Source organism: Grammomys surdaster, unplaced genomic scaffold, assembly GCF_004785775.1.
Source record: "Grammomys surdaster isolate TR1022 unplaced genomic scaffold, NIH_TR_1.0 126248, whole genome shotgun sequence".
Classification (NCBI taxonomy): domain Eukaryota; kingdom Metazoa; phylum Chordata; class Mammalia; order Rodentia; family Muridae; genus Grammomys; species Grammomys surdaster.
The window spans coordinates 5,072,553-5,097,665 of record NW_021621048.1 but is presented as its reverse complement, the minus strand read 5'-3'; the positions used below and the strand labels follow the sequence as shown (position 1 = coordinate 5,097,665).

General features: G+C 40.2%; 1 protein-coding gene across 1 annotated transcript in view; it reads right to left on the bottom strand.

The window, feature by feature from the left end:
• Positions 1 to 25,113, bottom strand: part of Slc9a9 (solute carrier family 9 member A9) — a 521,462-nt gene that overhangs the window by 249,362 nt on the left and 246,987 nt on the right. Inside the window, exon 9 of the mRNA XM_028758965.1 lies at positions 4,853 to 4,941. Coding sequence (XP_028614798.1) covers positions 4,853 to 4,941 — 89 coding nt within the window. The remainder of the gene's footprint in view (positions 1 to 4,852; positions 4,942 to 25,113) is intronic.

The following is a 25,113-nucleotide window of genomic DNA, read 5'->3' as shown; positions in this document are numbered from 1 at the left end:
TATCAGCTGTTCTCAATTTCTAAAGACGTCTACTCCAAATATTAATATGGTTCCCATTTTCATCCCCTTAAAGTATCTGTCTTGCCAAGCACTTTTCTGGCTAGCCTACTGAAAAATTATAAACTCCAATCCTATCTCCATTTCTTGTTCTTCTACTAGCTTCATGAGTACTGTAAACACATAATCTAGTGCCATTTATTCTGACTACCATAAAGCTTGTCTATGAAAGGACCTTTTTAGTCTATTATAGTACATGTATCTTGAGTGGTGTCTGGTTAAAAAGGCTCTCTAAAATGTTAGTTAATGAATAAAGGCAATTAGTGATAGTCAAAGGAGCTATCTCTTAGGTAGAAAGGTATATGCAAAGTAAATGAGTTCTTTGCATGTGTTAATGAACAGTAATTTCTTAGCTGCATATGTGTCTGCTAGAAATGATTTTAAGTGGGAACTATGAGAATGAATCTAGAAATTCTAGTAGAAATGAACAGCTTGGAAATACATGGTTTTGCAAGTTAGCTTCCACCAAGGTAAAGCTAGTTGGTGGATAAAACTGGAAGCTTGACCAGATAACTAGCTTGCAGGACTGCCTTGGGGAGGCGTGTGGAGGGAGGAAGAGCTGAGCTGGGCTGGGATTCTTGTGAGTGGCCCAATGCAGGTTTTCTTGGTAGCTGCTATTTGTGGATGTTCATGTGCTATATGTAGATGCTATATGTTGAATCAGTTAGGGGAAAGAATTGCTGCCATGTTTAAGAGCTCCCTAATAAGGTGTGTCACTACTGACTCTGTGACTCCTTACCATGGCTGTAGCATGGAGTCGCTATTTTCCTTTGTGCCTAAGACATGGAAAGGCTTAGTGGTTTTTTTATGCCAGAGGCTTAAGAAAAAAATGATTCACTTAACATTTAAAGGACAGTCATTTTAAAAAACATATTTTAAAGTGAATGTATAATTCTTGAAAAGGCGTTTTAATTCTCAAACAACATACTATTTTCAAAAGCCTTTATTTGCAGAATATAGCTATTTGATTAGCTGGGATTGATAAAGTTGATGACTAAAATTCCTTTAAAATCGAATTGCCTTTAGATCTTATAACACACTACTGATTTTTGCAGATTCCCTTTCAGGGTTCCTTTGTTAACTTCCTACTTCCCCATTACATGGTCCTGGAGAGAGAGGCAAAGAGGTTCGACAACTGCTCTTCCTGTTGGCAGTGTTGACACAGTGTGGGAAGGGATACTGTGTCCTCCACCATGCTCTGTCACATTTTATTTCCCAAAGCACCCTCAGGTTCAGTGGAGATGTGATAGCCACATCTGTAACCCATACCATGGGGATTCTGTACAACTCATAGTGCATCTCCAACTCGCATGTGGAGTTGGAACTTCTCCTGCTGCCTTGAGCAGACATGGCTGCATATGTCTGCTCTCATTTTTTTTCCAGAATGGTTACCAGAGACTCTGCATATGGAAGCGTTGGTTACGTCTTGACCCCATATATACACTTAAGTATGCATGCATAGATAGATATGCATGTATGTATATGTTAGTAGAGAAAAGTGAATTAGAAATGATAGATACTGATAGAAGAAAAGAAGGAGAGCCAGGAGAAAAGAGCGGAAAAAAATCCTACTTCACCTAGGCTGAAGCCAGTGAGGGAGCAAGGGTCAGGAGTGTGCAGTTACCTGAATGTTAAAGAATAAGCTTGTAGAAACCTCTTTCCTAAGAAGGGCAAGTGTTGTGAGATGTTCTGGGAGCCTGTCAGCGAGTGCTCCGTCATGACATTCGGAGGGAGAACAGAAGGCTGTGGGGCTCTGGTTTTGGCTTTGTCTCCCCTAGGTGCTGGTCTGCTGTCTCACCCTGAGACGCATTATCTTTGAAGTGCTGCTGAGATGAGCAGTCTAGATAGCATGCCTTAAAAGTGCAAGTCCCTAAGCAGGATTCAGCTTCCCAGAATACAAATGCCGAGAGAACCAGAAGAGACTCTCGGAAAAAAACAGCCCTAGACACTCTCCTTAAAGCCCCGGAGAATGCTACCAGTCTTTATACTTTAAAAAATCCCGGAATTGGAAGTTTCTGGGTATTAGTATCAGGATTTTGGCTTATTTATTTCTGTTTTACCTGAGGACTGTCAAGAGGTAAGAAATTGCATTTTATGATGTTTCTAAAGCATCCACCTGAAGTGAAGGGAGAGCAGGGGAAGGGTAGCCTTGCAGAATCCCTGTTCCAGAGGACACAATGAGGACAAGCTGAGATTGAGATGTGACAGACAGGCCTGAATGAAAGCCAGCTTGAGCCTCCGCAGAGAGTCTCGCCTAAGCCAGTTTGAGATTTCGCTTGGATATTGTTTTACTCTCCTTGTGCCCACCGTCCAGCATCACATGAGAAGTCTCTGGCTTCTTTGCCTTCTGTTGTGTTTTGGATAAATCTCATGACTGAGTCCAGTTCATCAACATGTCCTACTGCCATCGTCCTGGCCATTTAATACTGTAAGGCTACTCACTGCATATTGGTCAGTTGCTTCCTGTGTTGTACTGAGCCATATAAGGTAATTAGGAACGGTGGTACAAGCTGACGATCAAAATGAACTGGTTTCAGTACTCACAGAATGACAGGTATGTGGCACTTGGTGAAGTGAATCATGGAACACACACCCTAACAAATCTGCAGACATGCAAGCACTCACTTTCCAAGTAAAGACCACCAAGCCTGCCAATCATAATGATGGACACTTATAAACACGGAAATTAAATACTTCCTGCTGGATGTTATTTGGATAGCCAGTTTATGTCATTGTTGCCATTAAATAGTAAAGCTAACTTGTCTAGGCATTTTTTCCTCATATCTACCAGAACGAGCATCCTAAAATGAAGCACCAATTACCCTAAAATTAGTTTGCTTTAAATATTTTAATAATATCTTTTTGAGAGGAGTTAGGCACCCCTCCCCCATATTTATGTGTTACGGTTCTAATCCTTAGTGCTCTAGAAATTGACCTTAGTAAGTGGGCTCACTGTAGATGTAACTAGTTCAGATGAGGTTGTGTTGGAGTAGGGTAGGCCCTGAGCCAATCTGATTGATGTTCTTATCAAAAGAAAAAAAATTGAAGAGAGGCTGGCACCTGGGAGAACCATGTGCACACGAAGGTACCCATCAGGATGATCTGTCTGTCAACCAAGGAACAATAGAACAATAGCAAAGGTAGCCAGAAAACCACCAGATCGAGGGAGAGGGAGAGAGAGAGAGAGAGAGAGAGAGAGAGAGAGAGAGAGAGAGAGAGAGAGAGAGAGAGAGAAACAGACAGACAGAGAGATTTTTTTCCCTTAGAAAGAGTTAATCACACCAATACTGCTGTTCCCATTTTCTGAACTCCAGAACTTTGAGGCAACGATTCCTGTTGGTTGCTCTGAAAACCACCAGAGAGAGAGAGAGAGAGAGAGAGAGAGAGAGAGAGAGAGAGAGAGAGAGAAAGAGAGAGAGAGACAGAGAGACTGAGAGAGACAGAGACAGAAACAGATAGACAGAGAGATTTTTTTTCCTTAGAAAGAGTTAATCACACCAATACTGCTGTCCCCATTTTCTGAACTCCAGAACTTTGAGGCAATGATTCCTGTTGGTTGCTCTAATCCAGCGGTTCTCAACCCATGGGTTGTGATCCACTATCAGATATATTGCAGATCAAATATTTACATTACAATCTATTAGAGTAGCAAAATTGCAATTACGAAGTAACAACAAAGTAAGCTTATGGTTGGTGGTCCCCACAACATAAGGTAGTGTATTAAAGGGTCTCAACATTGGAAGGATTGAGAACCACGGCTTTCTATTTGTTTTAGGATGAAGTTCAACCCCCTTCCTAAAGCATATAAATTGATCTTCCTTAGCCTGAGGCTACCTGTATTGTCTCATTCCTTACTTGTATCTCCTGGACTCAGTTTCTCTCTACCTGTAAGTCTGCTGTAAATCCATCTACAGAGCATCAGTGAATTCTTTAACAGACTTTGACTGTGCCAATCCCTTGGCTTCACATATCCTTTAAATACTCTCTATCCTTTACTACATCTGACTTGGTACCTCTTCCTTTTGTTTTCTTTGCTCCAGATTGGGTATTGTTTCTGGAAATTTCAAGCTGACTTCCCCAACCACAACCATGGGTGAAGGCCTTACAAGATGCTCCCCAAACACTCTTGAGATAGTTTTGTCCTAATATCTAGTACACTGTGTGTTGGGTGCTTATTATATGCCTTGCCCGCATCAACAGCTTTCACATGGGGTTTACCCCTTGAAGTAAAGGCCACATTCAATCTCTGTCTGCATTTCTGGTATTCAGGATGTGCTTGGCACAAAATGACTAAGTGTGTCTTAGTAGAAAGAATCTATGTATGTTTTTCTGCAGATACACACACCAATATATCCTCAGTCTAAGGGAAACATATTTTGTTCATGTGGCAATGGGCAGTTGAAACAAAAACACTCAACTGATGACCAAGCAATGCTTCCACATTCTTCTTCTCTTCCTTCTCTGGATAATTACCCACAGTCACATACTTTATAATGCCTTTAGATGTAAGTGACTGTGAATTATTACAGACTATAGGGCTTTCATCTTCAAGACTGACAGTCTATGCTCCCCATCTCTCGGGAGGGAGAGACTATTATAACTATATTTTTGCTTACCAAGAGAATTGTTAATGGTTATCCTGGAGGGGAAAAATCTATAAATATCCAACCTATAATGAAGCCTTAAGCATACTTTCTTCCTTTACTAATGAAATTCTTTTCACATGCACTGTCAGAGTGGCTACAGAATCACTACACCAAGAAAGAGACAAAGGCAGTCATGAGTTTTCTTTTACCTGTTTGGTCCTCAGTTTGGAATCTGATGACAGATTGTTGTAGGTGTAATGTGCCTGTGTGACTCCACAGAAGAGAACAGCAACTATGCCTGAAATCCAAAAGAAGACCAGTCAAAACCAATGTTCTTTCCCAAGTCAAAGGACAGGGCTGGAAAATGAACTTGCTATCAGGAGAGGTATGACTCTCAATAATTATCATGATAATAAAATCCAGGTAAATCTTACTACTTGCTTTAAAGGGGTCTTGGAATTGAAACATATAGAAAAGCATTAAACAGTAGAGTCTGACTAAGAATGGAAGTAGTCTCTTTCTGAAGAGAAACGATGCTCTAGTCAAGAGTTAGAGGAGCTACTCTTTGAAACATGTGAATTAAAAAATGTGGGAGTCAGCTTTGGGCTTCCCAGAACAAGGGCCAACTACTTAGCCACATTTTCTAGTAGCCAGCACATCTACTTTCCTCTGTGTGCCTAGGGGAGCCTGGAAAGGTTCTTATTGTACCATCATTTACTATTAAATCTATGAGTCACCAGCCTAAGACCTGGACAAGGCTTTTGTTCCTCTTTCCAATGCTGCTGATTGCCAAGTATCAGATAATAGACCTCATGTGCCTCTGCATCCCTAGCGAAGTTAGGCACACTCGTTTTTGCAGCTGAGCACCAAGGAGCACTTCTGCCCAAGCCATTCACCCCTAGAAGGTGGTAGGGCTGAGGTCTTTTCCAGTGTGCTTCCTGACAGCCCATCCCTAGTCAGCTGCAGGGAGCAGCATTTCTTAAAGCCACATTACTCAGAGCTTTAAATGCTACATGAAATCACACATGCCACATGCCATGTGGGGACAGAGAATAACGACGGGACAAATGTGTTATTTGTTCCTTGGCTCTGCCACTCTGTTAGCATCCCTGGGCTGGGTGGGCTTTGGTGAGAGCTCCACTCTACTTTGGATGATAGATTAGATTAATTATGGGAAATTGGGCATGGAGGGGGTCTTGGGGAAAAGCTTGGGAGATAAGTACTCCTCAACTCAGAACAAGGGGACTGAACTGAATTTTAAGCAGCAGAGGCTTTCCATCTAAAAACACTCATAAATTAAATGCTGATGATCCTTAAGAGTAGAGCGCTACATGAGCTGAATGCCGGCATTTCAAATGAGCTTGAAATAAAGAATTTTAAAGGGCTGAGCTTTTTCATATGTAAACTGCATGCATTTATTTACATGGTAGTTATTTTTCAAGTTGGTATCAGATAAAATATTGTTAAAACATGTTTATATAATACTAGCACATAGCCATTGATTTACATCGTGCATTCCCTTTAACACTATGTTTTAAATTTTTAGATAAAGACAAAAACCAAGGAGGAAAAATTTGTTAAGAAATATATATCTAATAAATGTTTCTGAAGATTTTTGGTAAGTTTTTAGTTTCTTAGCATGTCTTAGGAAATTCTAAGGAAAGAAGAAAGAAAGAAAGAAAGAAAGAAAGAAAGAAAGAAAGAAAGAAAGAAAGAAAGAAAGAAAGAAACCCAACATTACTCTTCACAGAATTTCTATAATTCAACCAGGACCAGGAATGCTTAAGATGTGATAAGATGTTGAGGCGGTAGAAGGATCACATTCATATTGTTTGGATATGAAATGTTTCTCTGTGTTTGTTTAAAAATATCATAGTGCATCTATCTCAAGTCTGCAGGGGAGTCCTCTCATTGAGGGTCCACTGAGCTCCTCTTTACTGGGAAACCACTTGACCAGTGTATTGATATTCTGGAGAGGGTATAGGTAAATCCAAAAGTGTGATGGGTAAGGAATTGTTCTAAGAATAAGAATGGGTAAGATCCTTTGCAAAGTCAGAGGGGCTCAGCATGGTGCACAGCTACAGTGAGCTGCTTTCCTCTCCCTCTAATTGGTTACTGAATTGCTGTATCCTTGCACACAGGCTCAGGCTCCTGGTGACTCAGCATCTCAGCTTGCTGTCTCTGTTCAGCATAGTATCTTTATTTTCACCTCGGTCCTGCCTTTGGGCTCAATCTTTCCTTCTCCCACTGCACAGTATCATTTGCATTTATTAGCCAAGCCCAACCACTTTTCAACTCCTCTAACCCTAATGTCCCCTTCTAAGCAATCATCATTTTTAGCTTGGATGACAGCAATGGATTGCTAGCTGAAGTCCTTACCTCCCCAATTGGTCCCTCACATTCTGTTCATAGAGACACAGTGATCCTTCAAAAACATTTCAGGTCTTGTGAGTCTTCTGCCAAGAACATTGTAATATACTCCCAGAGGCCAGCTCTGTCCCTTCTTCCCTCTCCACAGCTCTTTGGCCTTTTTAACACACTTCCTCCTGACTCATGGTCCCGAATATACATCCTGTCACAAGGCCCTTGAAAATCTAGAATTGGGAATGTTCATTACAAAACACCCTTGTGGTTCCCTTCTTCCTTTGAGTATTATATCGGGCATGTGAGATCATGCTACCAGATAGGCATAAGAACTGGTAATGCTGAATGAGTTCAAACTCTGGGACTCCTAGACATTTGACAGCAGGAGTAGAGCCATTCCCTATCTGTCTCCGTTCCTGCCCTGGAACACATAACCACTGCACCACACTGGTGACCATGGGCACAAAGTCATAGTAGAAAATCTGGAGTTCTTTTCTGTGCTAATGAGGTATCTAGATAGCCCTGAGCCTTCAACCAATGCACCTCCACCTTCCTGGGTATTCCTTCCCGTAAGCGGTATCTAACCCTGGTTCACCCCAAATAAAGGGTATACATTTACTTACACCCACCGTCAAATAGACCAGTCAGAACAAGCAAAGATCTCAGAGAGCTGCTTCGTTAAGGACTGATGGAGGGAAGGCCTTGACTAAAGAGTGACAGTTACGATTCCAGAGGAAGGCATTCTCCCCTCCAGCCCCTCCGGTACTCTTGACACTTACTCCCAATCAGATTCCACTTGTCCCGGACTCCACCTCCTCCTCTCAGCCTTCTCATCTCCACCTGGCACAGATGCTCCAAGGGGTAGAGCTCAGACCCTACTGGTTTCCTGTCCCAGGTACCCAGAGAGGTGATGGGGAACCACTGTGGACTCCCAGTTTCGGACTTTGTGCCCTGCCTCCTCCAGGCGGTGTGCCTGTGGTGCCTGGGCATCCAAATGGAGAGGCAGGACACAGTAAGACAGGGTATCTCTTCAAATGTTACATAAACAGACAAACTACCCCTATAACCACTTTATAAAATTGACCTTTCATCATTCTCTACCCCTCTCTTTGGCTCCCCGCTCATGCTTTCTCCTGTCACCCAACCGTTTCTGCACTTGTCGGTCGTTCTGCCTTCTTCATGGAAACAGACCTTAAGAACATCTCTGGCCACACTAATCCTTAGAGAAGCACCGGGAATTTGTGAGTGTTGTTGGTAAATAACTGAATATTTCTCTCTGTGGAATGGATGAGGGACTAGCCACCTTGGTTACCATGGAAGTGACAGCTGAGATGCAGTGTTCCCCCAACAACATCTTTCTTTGCTTTTCTCCCTATGTTAGGTCATCTATGCATGTTTTGAAGCGATCCCTATCTATCTGAAAGCTGTCACTTCTGATACTCCAGGGAAGGAGATATGAGATGTGGGGATTTCACATCTGAGCTGGTTCCCCTCATCCTCTGAAGAGGGTTTTCTATCACATCACTGTCTTTCATTTCCTTGCCCTCTGTGGAACACTAACACACAATGTCCCTCCTAAATATGTTCAGAATCCTGTGTATGGCTACATCGTATGCATGACAAACCATGAAGATCATGTGGTGAAGCTTGCTGTTGTAATTAAAGTAAAGCAACAAGGTGGATTTAGCCTTTACAATTAGCATACATGATCATAATAATTCTATAGCCTGGTAATTAATTAAATCACATAAATTATTATGATTAGAATGACTTTTATAAGCCAAACACACTTTGAAACTGTCTTATCTAACTCTCACCTAAGCCACTTCTTATTGGAAGTTTCACATCATGCTTTCAGTTATCAGCAGTCAATTCTGATCTGAAGATATTTGATGAAAAATTCCAGAAATGCTTCTGTTTAAAATAGCTTTTACTTTAACTTATTGTTTTAATTGTCTGTTTGGTTTGTATTTGTTGTTACAAATCTCTTACTACGCCTAGCAGGTTAGGGAGTGTCCAGGACTCAGGCACAGGTGGGGTCTTTGATCTTGTCCTCCATGAGCAAGGGGGAACTGCAGTATCCATAAAAATCCCCATCGCAGAATGAATTTAAAGTGGACAATTTTCTAACGCACATTTTATTTGTAACCTAGGTAGATCTCATGTTTACTGTCATGTAGGGCTCTGCACAGCAGCCTTAAATTTAGCTCTATTTCAGACAGCAATGTGTAAAAGACAAGAGGCCAAAGGCTCTTTGTGCTATCCACCAATCAGTGGTTTAGCTCTAAATCTACCTTCCTTCCTGACAGTGATCCTGGCTCCACTCTCCTGTGGGTGCTGTTGGCTTCTGTCAGGGTGCAGCCCCAGAGTGTGGACTAGAAAACTGGCCAGAGGACCCCCCTCCTGTTCACTGCTCTGCTTTCTGCTTGGCTGCACCTTACCAGTGGCTCTCCCCCTACTTCTGCAGGCATGTCCCACCTCCCTTTCCATTTGACTGTTTGCCTTTTACAGCATTTCCAGGCCAGCTCCATACACCTCTCAGAGAAAGAAAGGGCAGCCAGGAAGTGACTTCAGTCAGGACCAGAGGCCTAAGAGTCCCAGCTCCGACTTCCTCTACATGTTTCTCATAGCTCTGTCTAGTCCTGAGGTTCCCATTTGCTATCTGGAACAACCTGCTTGCCATGTAGAACTAATATCACCTTGCATCTTCCTCTTTAGAACTGGGACTATGAAGAAATCAAGACAAAGGAGACATTATATCCTAGAGGCCTCAACTATCCTCTTTTTCAGTTCCCTACAAGATTGGAATAGGTATTTATAAAAAGCATCAAGGGATTGAGTCAGGAAGAAGAGGCTTAGGACTAGAAAGAGGTCAGAACAAAGACCACAGAAGAAGTGGGACAGTTCAGACCTGGACATGTCTTGTTTCCAGTCCCATGGTCTTTGCAGCACAGACGTGTTACTCTACAATGGAGTATGAACATTCTCATCCTTGGATATGTTCAGGCTAATGATCATCTTCCCCTGAAGAAAGAACTCCTTTCCATCAAGTGGAAGATAAATGTTCTGGAGTTCTATGCTTTACTTATTCCTAAACACATTTCATCAACCTTCCAGAATTAATACATTAATTTATATTATTTACATTATATATTCTTTATTATATGTATTTAAATTATATTATTACCTAATGCCGCTATATATTATGTTTAATATCATCATATATATAGTGTGCATGTATCTAATAGTTAAAGGAGAAGAGGTATGCATCTTAGTGGGCAGCGGGTATGAGTGAGGTTGGAGAGAGAAGGACTGGGGGGAGGTTATAACTGTATTTTAATCAAAATGAAATTGAATAATCTTGTTTAAAGAAGCTGATTGCTTGTGGATTAGAGCTGTAAAAAAAAACCTGCTTTATGAAAAAAAGACAAGGAGAATGGGGACTTCTGCTATGTCTATGCCAAGGACGGAGGCAGCGTCTTCGGAGCAGCCCACACCCTGTCTTCTTAGTGTGAGAGCTGTTGTTTCTCACCCCTCCCACTGCCTGTCCTCAGCACTCCTGGAATATGCTGTAACACCTGTCATTGTCCTCTTCAAACACTAAAGACCTCTACCTTTCCTGGAAGTTCCACTGCAGCTTAAGAATCTGCATTAGACAGGAGAATTTCTGGACTTTACCCCAAATGCAGTTAGTGGGTATCCACATCAGCAAGTACAGGGAATCTTATTAAACTACAGTAATTTTGGAGTAATGCCCCAAGCTCTACATTTTGATATTGTCATGGGATATTCTGGTCCTTACACTGAACTTCAAGAAGTAAGCTTTGACCAGCATCAATTCACTCTTGCAACAGCTTGATCTTAACCTTGCATAGCCCTGAAATGAGACTATCGCCTTGCTATTGATTCTTTGGGGACAACACACATTCTTTTGTTGCTCTCCTTGACTTCTTATATTTATCAATGCCTCTTATTAATATTAAAGGAATTTTAAAATCATATTTTTTTTTCTGTTTCTCCTTCTCTGGCTTTTCTGAATCAACATGGTTCTATGAAATATTTTTTTGTTTCAGAGAACAATTATCATGTAGGACTTTTGAGACCTTTAATTATTTTTCCTTTTTATTAAAAGAAGCAATACTGATGAGTTTAAAAATTACTTATAAGAGTAAGTTAACAATGTATTTTACCATCAAATAGTTCAGTAAGATTTCCTCTCCAAAGAAAGGAAGCAATATCTATCATTAATTGCTAAAAAATTACCATATCATTTTTTTAATCAAAGTATCATAGGTTCAGGAATTAACAAAAGACATAGGCAACTAAATGTGTCCATTAGATATTTTGAAGTAGACGTTTCTTACTGAGGCTAAGTTGAAGATAAAATTAAATTAGAAATTATAACTGTCTTAGAAATAAATATCACTAAGCATATACTCTATGTCTAAACCAAAGGGATAAAAACAAAATTATTTGGAAAAAATTTTATAGCCTTATATAGAGCTTATTAGTAAAAGAAAGATTGATAGTAAGTAGACTGTTACCTTCACAAAGTTAGGCATGTGGCATAAAATAGATTCAAAATAATTATAATAAAAATCAGCTAGCATCTAATGATGCCAATGGTGAGTAAAATTTAGAATGGTAAAGGAACACCTGCTCCATTCTTGTCAGGAGCCTAGAGGACCTCCAGTCTCTGTCTTGCCCAGGTTTTCATTTTCCATTTCTGAACATGGTTAGAAAATGAGTGTTTGCCAGGTCCAGCATGACTTGGATTGGGAAACCTAATGAGGACAGAATGGGGATGAAGGACTGTCAGGTGCACATACAGAAAAGCTGTGGTTTGGTAGACTATCCACTCTCTAATGAAGAATGCCTACTACACTAGCAACTGGAAAACTCTGTTCATTATGAACGCATATGGAGGAAGGGTTAGCTAGTCTCAGCTGGGGTGTTTTATAGAGAAACAGTCTTAGGCAGTCAACATCTGGAATGAGGAACCTGTGGTTGATTCAACATTCTCACATGGATCTAGAGTAAGGCTTTGTCATTTTCATGGGTCTGAGGCATTGGAGTCCTTAGCATGGCTATATACATATCAACAACATCCATTCATTCAGTATTCTGTCTACTCCCCACCAGTGGTATTGGCCAATGGCTTCACATTTTGAAGATTCTGCTTTGGATAGCACCCAGATGTTCCTCAGGTTTATTCTAGGTATAAAGCAATACGCTACACATTAAAATGCTTTCCAAACTAAGCATATTAATAAAATTCAGTAAATGTAAAGTTTTCTCATAACTATTAAAAGTAGAAGAAATGAAGCAGACATGAAGGAGGTGAGTAAGCCAGAGAAACTCATTCAAGGCCCAAACACAACCTTTCTCACGGAATGGTGTGACAAGACATATGTACTTTGTACATTCTATGCCCTAAGAGGTCATTCATTGATTTATTCCCCCCCCATTACTGCAATGATGAAAACAGGTTAAGAAGAAATTTCTTACTCCTAATAATCCAACCAGAGAGTTCATGATTGCTCTATCCACAATAGCTGGACATGGAAACAGTTTACTGAAGTCAACTGAAGAATGGGCAAGGAAAACATGTTCTATTTACACAATGGACTATACTACTCAGAAAAATGAAACTTGTGGGTAAGAGAATGAAACTAAAAACAACTCACTCAGTATCTACTCTAGCTCAAAGCCAAAGGGATAAAAAATGAAATTATTTGGAGGAAATTTTATAGTGAGTGAGACAACATGAACTCAGAAAGACAAACATCACACATATCTCTCATTTGTTGGTGTTAGATTTGAATTTTCAGGTATGTGTGGTCTATTGGGAAAGACCCATCAAGGTTAGGCAATTAGTAAAGAGCTTTCAAGAGAGTGGAGGTAAAACTTAGTGATATAAAGATTAAATGGTAATAATGGAACAGGAAGGGTTAAAGTCAGGCAGGGTAAAGGAAGGGATACAGGGAAGGTTCAGGAATGGGTTAACCTGTTTGGGGGTTGTTAGTCTATGAGTCCTATAGACATCTAAACATTACAGGCTATTGCCAGTGTTACTGCTTACCTGCCAAAACTTGATAGTTAGACCCTATTTCTGAAGACACCTCATATTTGAATCATAGAGCTTGGAGAAATCACACTGATACTGACCTGGAAGGTTTATCTGCCCTGGCTAGCTTTCATAGTGTTAGAAGGTGCTATGCATGCCACTGGAGAAGAAAGTAATCATCTGTCTTACCCAGCTATGAACTCTGAGAGCTACATTGACTGATCTAACAAGACATGCTCAGACTGGGGCAACAGTGGCATGGACATAATAGGAGTAACCAATCACCTTCTTATTTGATTTAATGCCTGCTCTACAAGATAAAACTCATACCTAGACAGGTCATAGCTCTAGGGGAGAACCTGGTACTTAGAATTCTGTTAAATGGACATATTATTAATCTGACTCCCAGTGACTTATCTTCATAAGCCTACATTAATGCATATATAAACCCTTATCAGAGAAATTTCCATTTGTAGTAAGTGGTGATTAACACACAGACTCACAACTGGTCAAGGTGCAGAGAATAAGAAACTGCATATTTCTCATCCCTAAATGGGATGTACATATTCCAACCCCTCCTCTTAAAGCTCAAGGGATGAAAGAATGTAAGAGCAGAGACATAGATAACTACAAGGTTCATTCTTTTCCTGAACTTAGCACAACAGCTATATGCTTAAACTCATAGTGGTTGACAGGGTGCAAGAGACCTATGCCAGGTAAAACCATACAAAAGTCTACATGGAGAGGACAGATGGGCACTAAGTCCCACAACTGCATGAGGAGCTATTGGCAATTGAATGCTGCCGAGAGAGAGAGAGAGAGAGAGAGAGAGAGAGAGAGAGAGAGAGAGAGAGCTCTTTTTTTTTTTTTTTTAAAGAATGTACCCTTGATAGATTCACAATGCTCTAGTAGAAGCTTACTCATTCAAGAATATATGGGCAGCACAATTGGGACTCAAGGGTTTTTTTAAAAAAACAAAAAAGACACAATGTTGGGCAGTTAAGAGATTGATGGGGATCCGGGAAAAGGTGGGGGAGACAGGGAGTGTGAATAAAATACATCAAATGAAATTCTCAAATAAGTAATAAAATAAAAAGGAAAATGCTATTTATTTTGTATCATATAAAATATGTTGATTCTATTTCTATCACCCCTGGAAAAACAAGCAGCCATTAAATGCAACTCTGGAAGAAATCAGGAAGCGGTTTAGAGAAAGTAAGAATGTCTGACTCATGCTTGTACACAAAATTGTCTTTCAGCATCTGCCCACTGAGGTTTCAGTGGTGGGCAAGGTCATAAAAGGCTTGACCACAGGGACTCATTTATGCAATTTTGAACAAAAATTAGAACCAACACTTTCAGACACTAGTTAAAAGAACTGTTTTGAGAAACCACAAAGCACACAGTTCAGTTCAAATTCACTGGCAAGGAAATTCAGGAAACAGCTATTTGGTAAAAATAATGATACTGTTGGTATGTAAATTATTTCCAGAGAGGTCAGTTTTCATGCAACAATTGCTGCCTTTTGAATAACCAAATACTATTTACACTATCCTCTGTTACTTATTCTCTGGACCCCTTCAGAGACCTCCAGATCAATTTGCTTGCTTACATGATCAAGGTTCATGATCCTGTAACTGTAAATTATGTAAAACGAATAACACTCCATTGGGAATGAAGAGTCCTGGGACCCTTAGGTGATTGTTCAGACACTGAACAAATTGGATGATTGGTTCAATTTAAATTAATTGCATTCCACTAAATCCCATTGTCTTCTCAGGAAATTAAGAAGAGTAGTCTGCAATCATGGTGTTGAGTTGGGATAAGCCAACTGAAAGTTGGAAGAAAATATAAAGACTTCATAATTTTAACAAGCACTTTTGCGCACTGTTAAGTAATGTAAGAACTCTGATGAACAAGAAATGAAAGCATGTGGCATGTGATAGACTTATTTGTATTTTAGCCTGTAAGAGTCAGAAATTTTAGCAAGCACTGCAGTAGGTAGTAAGTTCTAAGCATCCTTAACTTAAAGTGTCTGTGTGAGGAACACTACAGTTCTTACATTGTGTCAAGGTATGTGTAAGATGCAACAGAAGGATTGCATGGGCCCCTACAGATGCACACTGACCTCCTGTCCACCTCCTTATCCTCACGACACATGTCTACTGCTTTTCTCTCTGTATCGTCTCCAACCCATAAGTTTCAAAAAGACACTAGGTACTCAAATGCTTGTTTCTCAAATTAATTCTTCTCTATTTAAGGAAATGCTTATTTACTTTGAATACAGAACCCAGGGTGATGATTTATATCCTTACATACAAATAAATGTTTTATGAGGATTGATTAGTAGTAGGGCCCATTTTTTTCCTTATATTCAACTGTTTTATTCAAGTCCATTGTCACCTATGCTCTCAGCCAGTGATAACATTAAGCCCCATTCTTTTCTCATTAGAAGTTGATAAAGGCTTCAGATAGGGAAGTGTAGAAATAGATGTCTGTCACACAGAGCATGATTTTCTTTGACATTAAATGCAGACTTGAGGGGCTTATGAAGTTGGAGAATATTGCATTTTTAGACATGAAATATTGATTATATTACCAGAACACAGAAAGAGTACAAGAAAAATAAAACGTGTCTTGTTCTTCCACAGTACTCTGAGAGTCTCAAGGTCGATGGGTTCTTTTTCAGGCTATGCATTTCTTTATTCCTGATCTAGTAAAAGAAGCTGTTCTGACAGGTTTGCTACCACTACTGAGAGAGAACTTGGAACTGGAAGTCAAAGATTTAACCGAATGGAAAATTCCTTCAGGGAATATGAAGGAATGTTTCCAAAGTGTATGTTTACTGTCTTGTTTCACACGCTTGGCAGCTGGGTAGCTGGCAGACAGTTCTGTGGAACTTAAGAGGGAAAATAGCATGAACCTATGTACTTATTCCTGACTTCTATGGCACAGACAGAATATGCATTTTAGAATTATTTCATGTTGCAAAGTTTTTAAATTTCTGCTAAGCAACCTCCACACTCCCGAGACCTCTGACTATCAATGTAAGAAAATTCTTACTTATGTGACTACTTTTTACAGTTTAACTTAAAGGTTGCAGGAGGAGAAGAGAACTCTTTTTTCTTTATTTATTTCTTTTTCTTTCTTTGTTTTTTTTTTTGTTTTTTTGTTTTGTTTTTGTTTTTGTTTTGCTTAGACTCCTAACATTTTGCCTAAGCCTTTGGTAATTCATCAGGCAAAGCCCACCTGCCTGTCCATTTCCTTAGATTCAATGAACACTATTGTAGCAGGATAGCTGGAATTTCTAATCAGTAATCACATCTATTAGTACAAGATGTACCTTCCCAGGTGGTTGTTCCACATGGGTAGGATCATGAAGGTCTTTAAGTCACCTAATTGTTGTGAGTGAGAGTTAGTGACAATTGCTAATCTTACAGAATCTAGAATCAGCAGGAAGAAGGGCTGCAGGGAATGCCTCTAGGGGGTTATCTTGATTACATTAACTGATGTTTGAAGACCTGCTTGACTGGGCAGGACCACTGCCTGGCAGGAGCTCCTGGGTTGTATCAGGTGGAGAAAGCATGTGAGTACTGGTATGCACTCATTATTTTAGGCTTTGCCCATAGGTGTCATGTGACCAGCTGTTTCAAGCTCCTGCTGCCTTAACTTCCCCACTGTAGTGGACTGTACCTTGAACTGGGAGCTAAACTAACTAACCCCTTCCTTCCTTAAGTTGTTTCTGTCAGAGTATTTAATCATAGCACCAGGAAAAGAAATCAAGAGTGTCATTCCCCATCCTGTTTTAGTGTATGAGGCCATTGAAGTACGTATCCGGAAATATCTTTGACTATCTTTTCTTCCATCACCTGTATATTGGTTATTTGTGTCACAGTCTGACAATTTTTATACTTCCATGCAGAATATAGTTCTTGAGAACTCATTTTACCTTTTTTTTTTCCACTCTGCCTCCTGAAACTCTGAGGTATTGGCTGAGAACACTCACAGTGAAAAAGTCAGGGTAAGACTGTCCACAAATTCAGTCACTTGTGCAGGTGGTTTAGATATGGCTATGAAGAGCGATTTGGTTTGAGAAAATGCCGGCATGAGCACCATGATGAGCTACATCTGGAAAAGATGTGTGCTACACCTGTCTACTGAGCCTGCCCTGTGGTATGCTTGCTCGTGGTTCAGTGTGTCTGTCACTAGTATCCTTGGGAACAATGGGTACTTGTTCCTGCAGCCTGGAGGCCTAACATTTTGAGCCTCTTGGTAAACACTGTTCCTTATCTGTCAGAGTCTTGTCTACAATGTATGGTCCTGTCAGTGAGCAATCAAGAGCAGTATTGAGTGAAGAGGTGCTAGACAGATTTGTTTTTAAAAAGTTCAAATGAAGGCCTTCACAGCAATTTGCTTTAGTTATGGAGCACCAAAAATATTATATCTCAGCCCAGTCATACAACATGTCAGATGCAAGCCAAACAGAACACATTCACTTCTAAGCTGAAAGCTTTCTTTAGAATTTTTCAACCCATTTTTGCCAATCTGTGATTGGTAAAGATGAGAAGTAACAAGCCCAGTCACAGAGATCAAGAGAAGTCTTAACATGTCAGGAGAAGTTGCTGCAGCTGGAGATCTATTTTCTTCAGCTATTGTGAAAGAGAAGAGACTTCCCCAGGTTCCCTCTTCACTCCACAAAAGCCTTTCAGGAACTGATCTGACATATGTCACCTCTTTCTCACCAGGCAGTGTAATTAGGGCCTAAGACTGCAGACCAACAGGGACTTGCTGGTGACAGGACAGACATAGCTTCACTGTTGGGTTCCCTGGATGTGCCGAGAGCACCTTTGTTGCACCTCTTGGTCAACTCTCTCAGTGAATGGACCAGATCAAGACTAGCGTTAACCTTTGTATGGTTGTTTATTTCTTTATCTGACACAGAACCTTTCTTCTTTAGGCTCAGACTTCAAAGCCCTCTAGCTTTGCTTAGCAATCAAAGCAAGTTTCCTTCATATTTTACAAGTTTATTTTCTTAGACAGAAACCATTCTAAGCTGAATAAATAGTGCGCTATATTGTTTAAATTTTGTGTGAGAGAGTGAGGTATACCAATACCCTCCCTCCTTCCTCCGTGGCTATAAAATAGGCCCCAGGAATCTAAAAATGGAAGATGAATTTCTTCTAGCAGTGCCTGGGAGCAGGGAATCATTAGACACTGTGTCAGTGTGGCCGTTAGAAATCTCCCACGTTGGTATTTAATGACAGTCCTGAAAGTTTGCTGCTGGCAAAAACTGGACCCCCAAAGTCTCAGCTGGGAAAGAGATTATAAAAATGAATTTTCAAATCACCTTTCCAGCTGTGCTTTTTGGTTATCTTCATAAACTGAACATCAGCTCCTATGACAGGATTCAATTTTATTAGGGATTATGCTATACATAATGCTGCTGAATTATTTTCAATATTCAATTTAAAATAATGGCTTAGTAACCTAATGACTTTTGGAAAGTAGGTCTCTGTATGAGGAAGACCTCTACTGATCAGAAGACAGGGACACAGGTATACCAGAAATCTCTTGGAGAGAACATGTCAGAGTCCTCCATTTCCTCAAAAGTCACATTCAGTATGTGGACAGAGTCCCTCCCTGGAAACTAATGAAATCCCTTTGCTATAGCAGTGAAGAGATAACAGCCAATTAAAAGAATGGCTTGTCCCAGTTCCTGTGAGTCAGCTGAAGAGCCAGAAGCCAGTGGCTGCTCCCTCCACAGCTGGCTCTGAAAGCTAGGTACACACAGCCTCATAAATTCTTTCTTGCTGTGTTCTTCTCACTGTGAAGAATCCCAGTCGTCCATTTCAATGTGTGCACTCTCCTCCCCATGGAAGGCTTTTCATTTACACTTTATACCTGCCCAATCTTCCTAAGTAAGCTTCCCCAGCCGCACTTGTAGTATTTCCAGTAGCAGCAAACTTCTGAGGCACAGAAATGCCAGCCTTCATTTGCATGTCTAAAAGCCACTTGTTTCCTATAAAACCAAGTTCTTCTGTGTGACTATTGAATGCTCGCAGGTGGTTTCCAAGAGTCCAAGATGAGGTGATGGCAGACATTGAAGTGGCAAAAAAATCGAAGGAAAAGATGATGGAAATAAATCAAATGATCATCATCAAATTAGTAACAACTGAAGTGAACGCTGGAGACGTGGGAGTGAGAAAGTCCCTTCCTACTGGGGTGCTTATGATGATGCTAAGATGCAGCTGAAATGGCGAGGACAATGAGCACCACGCAAGCTGTCTTTAAAAAGCTTGATTTTTGTTTGTTGATTCGTCTCTAAGTATGCACCTGGCCTAAGATGGCCCCTGAGTACTGAGTACTCTTGCCTCAAGGCTATGCTGCCCTTGAACCTCCTTTCCTTCCTGGTCTGTCATCAACTTGTGGGTGCCTTTGTGACATAGCTTGTAAGATCATTATTTCCTTGATCCTGTTTAGGCTTCTTTGTGAGCAATCAAAACAGACCCCCTGCTACTGTCACCAGAGGGAATTTATTGGAGGGATGCATGATAAGTCTCAGGGGAGAAAAGGCACCAAGACAGTGCTAGGGCTTCACTGGCAGGAAGGACTAGAAAGTCTCAATGAGGTTCTGCTATTGCAAAGGACAGGTACAAGCACTTATGCATCTTCCTATCTCTCTTGTAAAGATTCACATCCCAGGGAAAGTGTCTGACTACAGAAGCTGTTAATCATTTTGCTAAGGGAGGGTGAAACACCTTGCTTAAGATACTATTATCCAATGGGGGGGGGGAAGAGAGAGAGAGAGAGAGAGAGAGAGAGAGAGAGAGAGAGAGAGAGAGAGAAAGAGAGAGTTTCTTTAAATAACATGGGCATACTACTACAGTATGCCCATGGAAGTGGGAATGAGAGGTAGACAGATGCACAAGTACATGACTACTACATTCCTCTTCCTCTTCTCTAGATTAGGCTATTTTCCTATCTATATGTTTTAAGTTTTAGCTTAGCACATATGGAAATCAAATTCATGGTGATCATTAACTTGGTCTACGGATCTACTTTGGGATAGCCTGGCCAGTGGCCAGAAAGGAACTCTAGGAATTCCGTCAAGTACATGGGCACTTCCTACTCTATCATGGAGTCTGTGATGCACAGTTGAGAAATTTGATTCTCTGATAAGCTGTACCAACTTATTCAAAGATTCAAAAGACAAGCATCAAGGCTTGGGAGACTCAATATATATACTGAGGAGGACCTGATTTCATTGCCTCAGAATCCAATTTTTTAAACAAACAAACAAACAAACAAACAAACAAACCACTTGGGATGGCAGCATCCTGTAATCCTAGTATAGGGGAGGTGGAGACAAGGGGATCCATAGGACTTGGTAGTTAACCAGTCTAATCAAATAGGTGTGTTCTAGGTTTAGAGAGGCCTTGTCTTAAACCCTAGAGATTGGAGAAGACACCTGATACAGATCTCTGACCAATGTACGTGTATAGACATGTACACACACACACACACACATACACACACACACACAGGTACAGATTGATTGCCTTTGGTGCTTTGATCTTGACTTTGTGAACCTGGTAGCCTATTGTAACACCTGTCTTTTAAGCCTACATATCAGGTCAATACTGTATTTCAAAACTACAAAGAGTAAATGAAGTTAGGTAGTGAGAACTAGATGCAAATGGAGAGGCAAGCCTCCATTCGTTGTAGAAACCGACACTATAAAATAGCTAAAGAGATACTTAAAAAGTTATTTGTAAGTCTAATATGAAGATAATCATAAAAATTTACTGAGGGCCATAAAAATACTTAAATAAATAGAGAGATATAATTCTCAAATTATTTTCTGTTAGAAACACAACATCATTTTCAATTCATTTAGAATTATAAAACTATGAGTACTACAGATAGCAGAGGGGCCTTTTAAAATAAGGAGGAAACATAGGAGATCTATTGGAGATTTATGTCTATATATCTATATTAATTTTTGAAATTTATTTTTATTTTATGTGTCTGGCTGTTTTGCCTATGAAGGCATGTTTGTCTGTGTAGCACATGCTTGTGGCATCTATGAAAGCTAGAAGAGGGCATTGGGTCTTCTGGATGGAGTTACAGATGGTTGTTAGTCACTGTGTGCATGCTGGGGACCAAACTTCGATCCTCTGGAAGAGTAGTCAGTGCTCTTAACCACTGAGCCATCCCTCAAGCCAGTATCCATTGGATATTAAGATAAACCATGAAAGTAGGATAATTTAATGAATAAAGATCAAAATATAAGTGAACAACAGGAATCCCAGAACATATACATAATACATGAGTACACAGATGGATTTAAATCCATGGGTCTCTAGAACAAGTGGTTTACTATCTGGGAAGAAAATCAAATCCCTATTCTACCCAAATGCCTATTCTACCACACAAATAAAACCAAACAACTACCACAATAAAGGATATATTACCATTAAAGAAATGTGAGGGTCTTATAGAAAGGGGATAATATTATTCAAGACTTGAAAATGTCTACACCAACCATATTACATGAGATAAGCAAACAAGATGTAACATATTTCAAAAAGAAAGGGGGGCTGGAGAGACACGATTCCAATTCCATGACTAAAGGGCCTGCTGAAAAAGCTTGAGGACCAAAGTTCAGATCGATTCCTAGTACTCATGTAAATGATAGTCAGGTGATGACTCACTTGCGATTCCATCATTTGAGAAGTAGAGAATGGGATCCTAGAAAGAACTGGCTAGCCAGACAAGCAAAATCTGTGAGTGATGAGTTCATCAAGGACCTGCCTCAATATACAGCATGGAAAGCAACCAAAGAAGGTATGTATATCAACCTCTGGCCTTTACATGAGCACCACATCCATACCTGGGAGCATGCATGCACATGCACACACACACACACACACACACACACACACACACACACACAAGGTCAAGTACAAATTGAAGAGAATTTATAGAATATATGACAAATGACAGCTTACCTTTCTTGATTAATGACAATGAGAACAAAAGGTGGCAAGATGAGGAGTTGACTGAGAAAAAGGAGGACCAAGTGATCACTGGGTGTGTTGGCAAATATGAGATGCTGATAGACAGCAGCATGCCCTTAGGATGCTTTTGTTCAGTAAGAGGGGAGTGCAGAGGGAAACAAAACTCAATGATCAGAACAGTGTGTTTAACGGGGTGATGTTATGAGTGAATGCCCATGTTGGTTGCAGCACAAAGGAAGTCTGACTATTACTGAAGACAGGTTAGCTCCAATAAACTTAAGATATTAGCTTAGAAATTTTGTTTTCAGGTAGTTATATAAATGAAATTCCATATAACTAGCTATAAGGAGTACTACTTCAAAAATATCAGTATAAAACTTGTAAACAATCAAAAGGCTTGGTAGAATAAGTTAAGGTAAGTTTATGTGCCATAGTATTGAATGTCTGTCATAAAAAGCAATTGTTATAAACTGTGGAGTTGTTTATTACTTTTCTTAAGTGGACACAGTAGAACATTAATAATAGTTTTCAATAGGAAATAATTATACAAGCTATTTCTAAATTTGTTTCCTTCTGCAAATGTATACTTTTAAATTTTTCTACAGTAAATGTCTTTCCATAGAAGTAAGTTAACAATGATGATATATATGACAAAAACAAACATGCTATAGTCAAAAAGGCAGAATCTTGTTTTCAAAGCAAAGTCTTATGTGAAAACTAATAAAACCTATAGAATCTATAAAAGAAGTGAAGTAGATACCAAAAGCTCAACGCCAGCTTCCATGGTGATGTCCTTTAGGGCCTACTTGGTGATGCTCTGGCTCAGGGAATCTTTCTGGGAAAAGGCAGCATATGGGTACCATGTCCAGACCCTGTGTGCTACATTGTTAGTGTGCCAGGCAAACAAACCACCATGACTGCTGGTCTCCATTGTTCCTTAGCTCATTCCATTTTAGACTCTACTGTATTCATTGCTGCAGATTCATTTGGTAAGCATTTTTTAAAAGATCTCTAGGTTTTATCTTTGCACCATACTGATTTATTTCTAGTTTAGGATGGCCCCATTACCATGAGATGAGATTAGACTGTGTTGGATGTCAGACCCTCAGATTTCATTGGAGGTGAATATGGGAAGTGACCATATGAAGAACAAGTCTCCAACTTTTCCAGGATGATCATAAAAGACATTTCCATTCTGCTGTTCAAACTCTCCATCTGATGATCCAACTGATAAAAATTTCCTGAAATTTTAGTAACTCCCACTTAGAAAATTTTGCCCATTTTTATAAATAAATAAGACTTCCTTTGACAAGGCTGTTTTAGTCCTGAGTTGGCTAACATGTTCTCTTTTGACTTTGGCTAGCAGAGAGCTCAGAGCCATGCGCACTGCCAAACTATAGCAACACACAGCCGCCTAATTTTGCAGAAAAACTCTATCCAAGAACACGAATGTTTATCCTCAACTAAGAGGCCCCATGACATGCATGGCTGGTATTATGAGTTGTTACAAATCCAGTTTGGAAATCGGCAAGGATTAAATAACAAATAAACACATAAGAGTTTTGGACTGACCAGCCTTGGTCTTTGGCAGTAGGAAATGCTCATACCTAGCTTTGTTTGAATCAAATACCTTTTAGGCATATTGCCTAAATCTGGAGTACTGTTCAGGAAAGCCTGCTGCTGCGTGTAGTCATAGACACTGGAGTCTTCCTACTACCAAAGCCCATGCCTGCTACTGTCCATCTGTGAGGTCCTTAGGCATCCAGTAAGGGTTCCAGAGAGCTCAGAGTCATACTTATGGCCAAGCTATAGCAAGACACAGCCGTCTAATTTTGCAGAAAAACTCCATCCCAAAACATGAATGTTTATCTTTAAATAAGAGATTCCATGACAAACAGATTGAGAAGTCTGGCAAAAGAGCGAGGTAAGAAGAACCACCATACGGAGTTTCCTTTGGACTCTAACCTTACTTTCTAGAGCAAAATGTAGTTGAATGGACCCTGAAGTAGAAAATCTTCAATCATAGAAATGTATATGTTTTAGGTGTGTGTGTGTGTGTGTGTGTGTGTGTGTGTATACATGCATGTCTGTATTAGTATATATTTCCTAATCTTCCTAGATGGCCAAATATTTATTCTTCCTGTTAGGGTAATACAGATAATTTTACAAGTTAACTATAGAACAAGGCACAGAAGAAATGGGAAAAATGTTTTTGAGTAACTGTGATGTAAGGTTTCATTTAAATGATATTATCTTATTGTAGGCCCCAAATGTACAGCTCTTCAGCAAACTCCTTAGTAACATGACAGCATATCAACATAGTAGTCTTTGCATTGCAATAATTTGAATAAAGTGCCCAGGAAGGTGGAATCCAGTGGTGCCACCTTGATTTGAGTATCATGAGAACTTTCAAGGCAGATTCTGGCTAGGAGCCTGTGGGACTACAGGGACCATGAGTCTTTGCAGTGTTTCCTGTCAGTTTATCAACTGGTCATCATGCTAAAATGATATGCAGCAACAGGCCAGAGATGACCAACAGCAAATGAACAAGGCAGGCTCCTGGGACCCAGTGATCTTCTGTTGGAGGTCAGCCTGGTCTCCCACAGGGGAGGCTCATTCGTCATGGGACTGCCTAAGAGTTTGGATTTGAAGTTTCTAGCTTTAAATCTCAGCCTCACTGCTCAGCACACAGTGGACTGGGACACTTCTTATTTTTGAGTCTTTCTGTAGACTGAGATCATCTCGGACAGGTGGTTTATGGAACATCCTTATTGTGTGTCCATTTTAATTGTTGCTTAGGTTGTTCATCAATTAGACTGAAAATATCCCAAGGACACAGATTTTACCATGATAATGTTATAGTGAGTCTCACGGCTTGCCTGTCAGTTAAAATGTGGTGGGTAGATAGGTGCCCAGGAGTGAACCATGAGAGAAGCAGAGCCAGACTGAAGACCTCTGGTGACTCTTGCACATGAAAAGCACTCAACTTGTACAGCTACCCCGGTACAATCCCCACAGT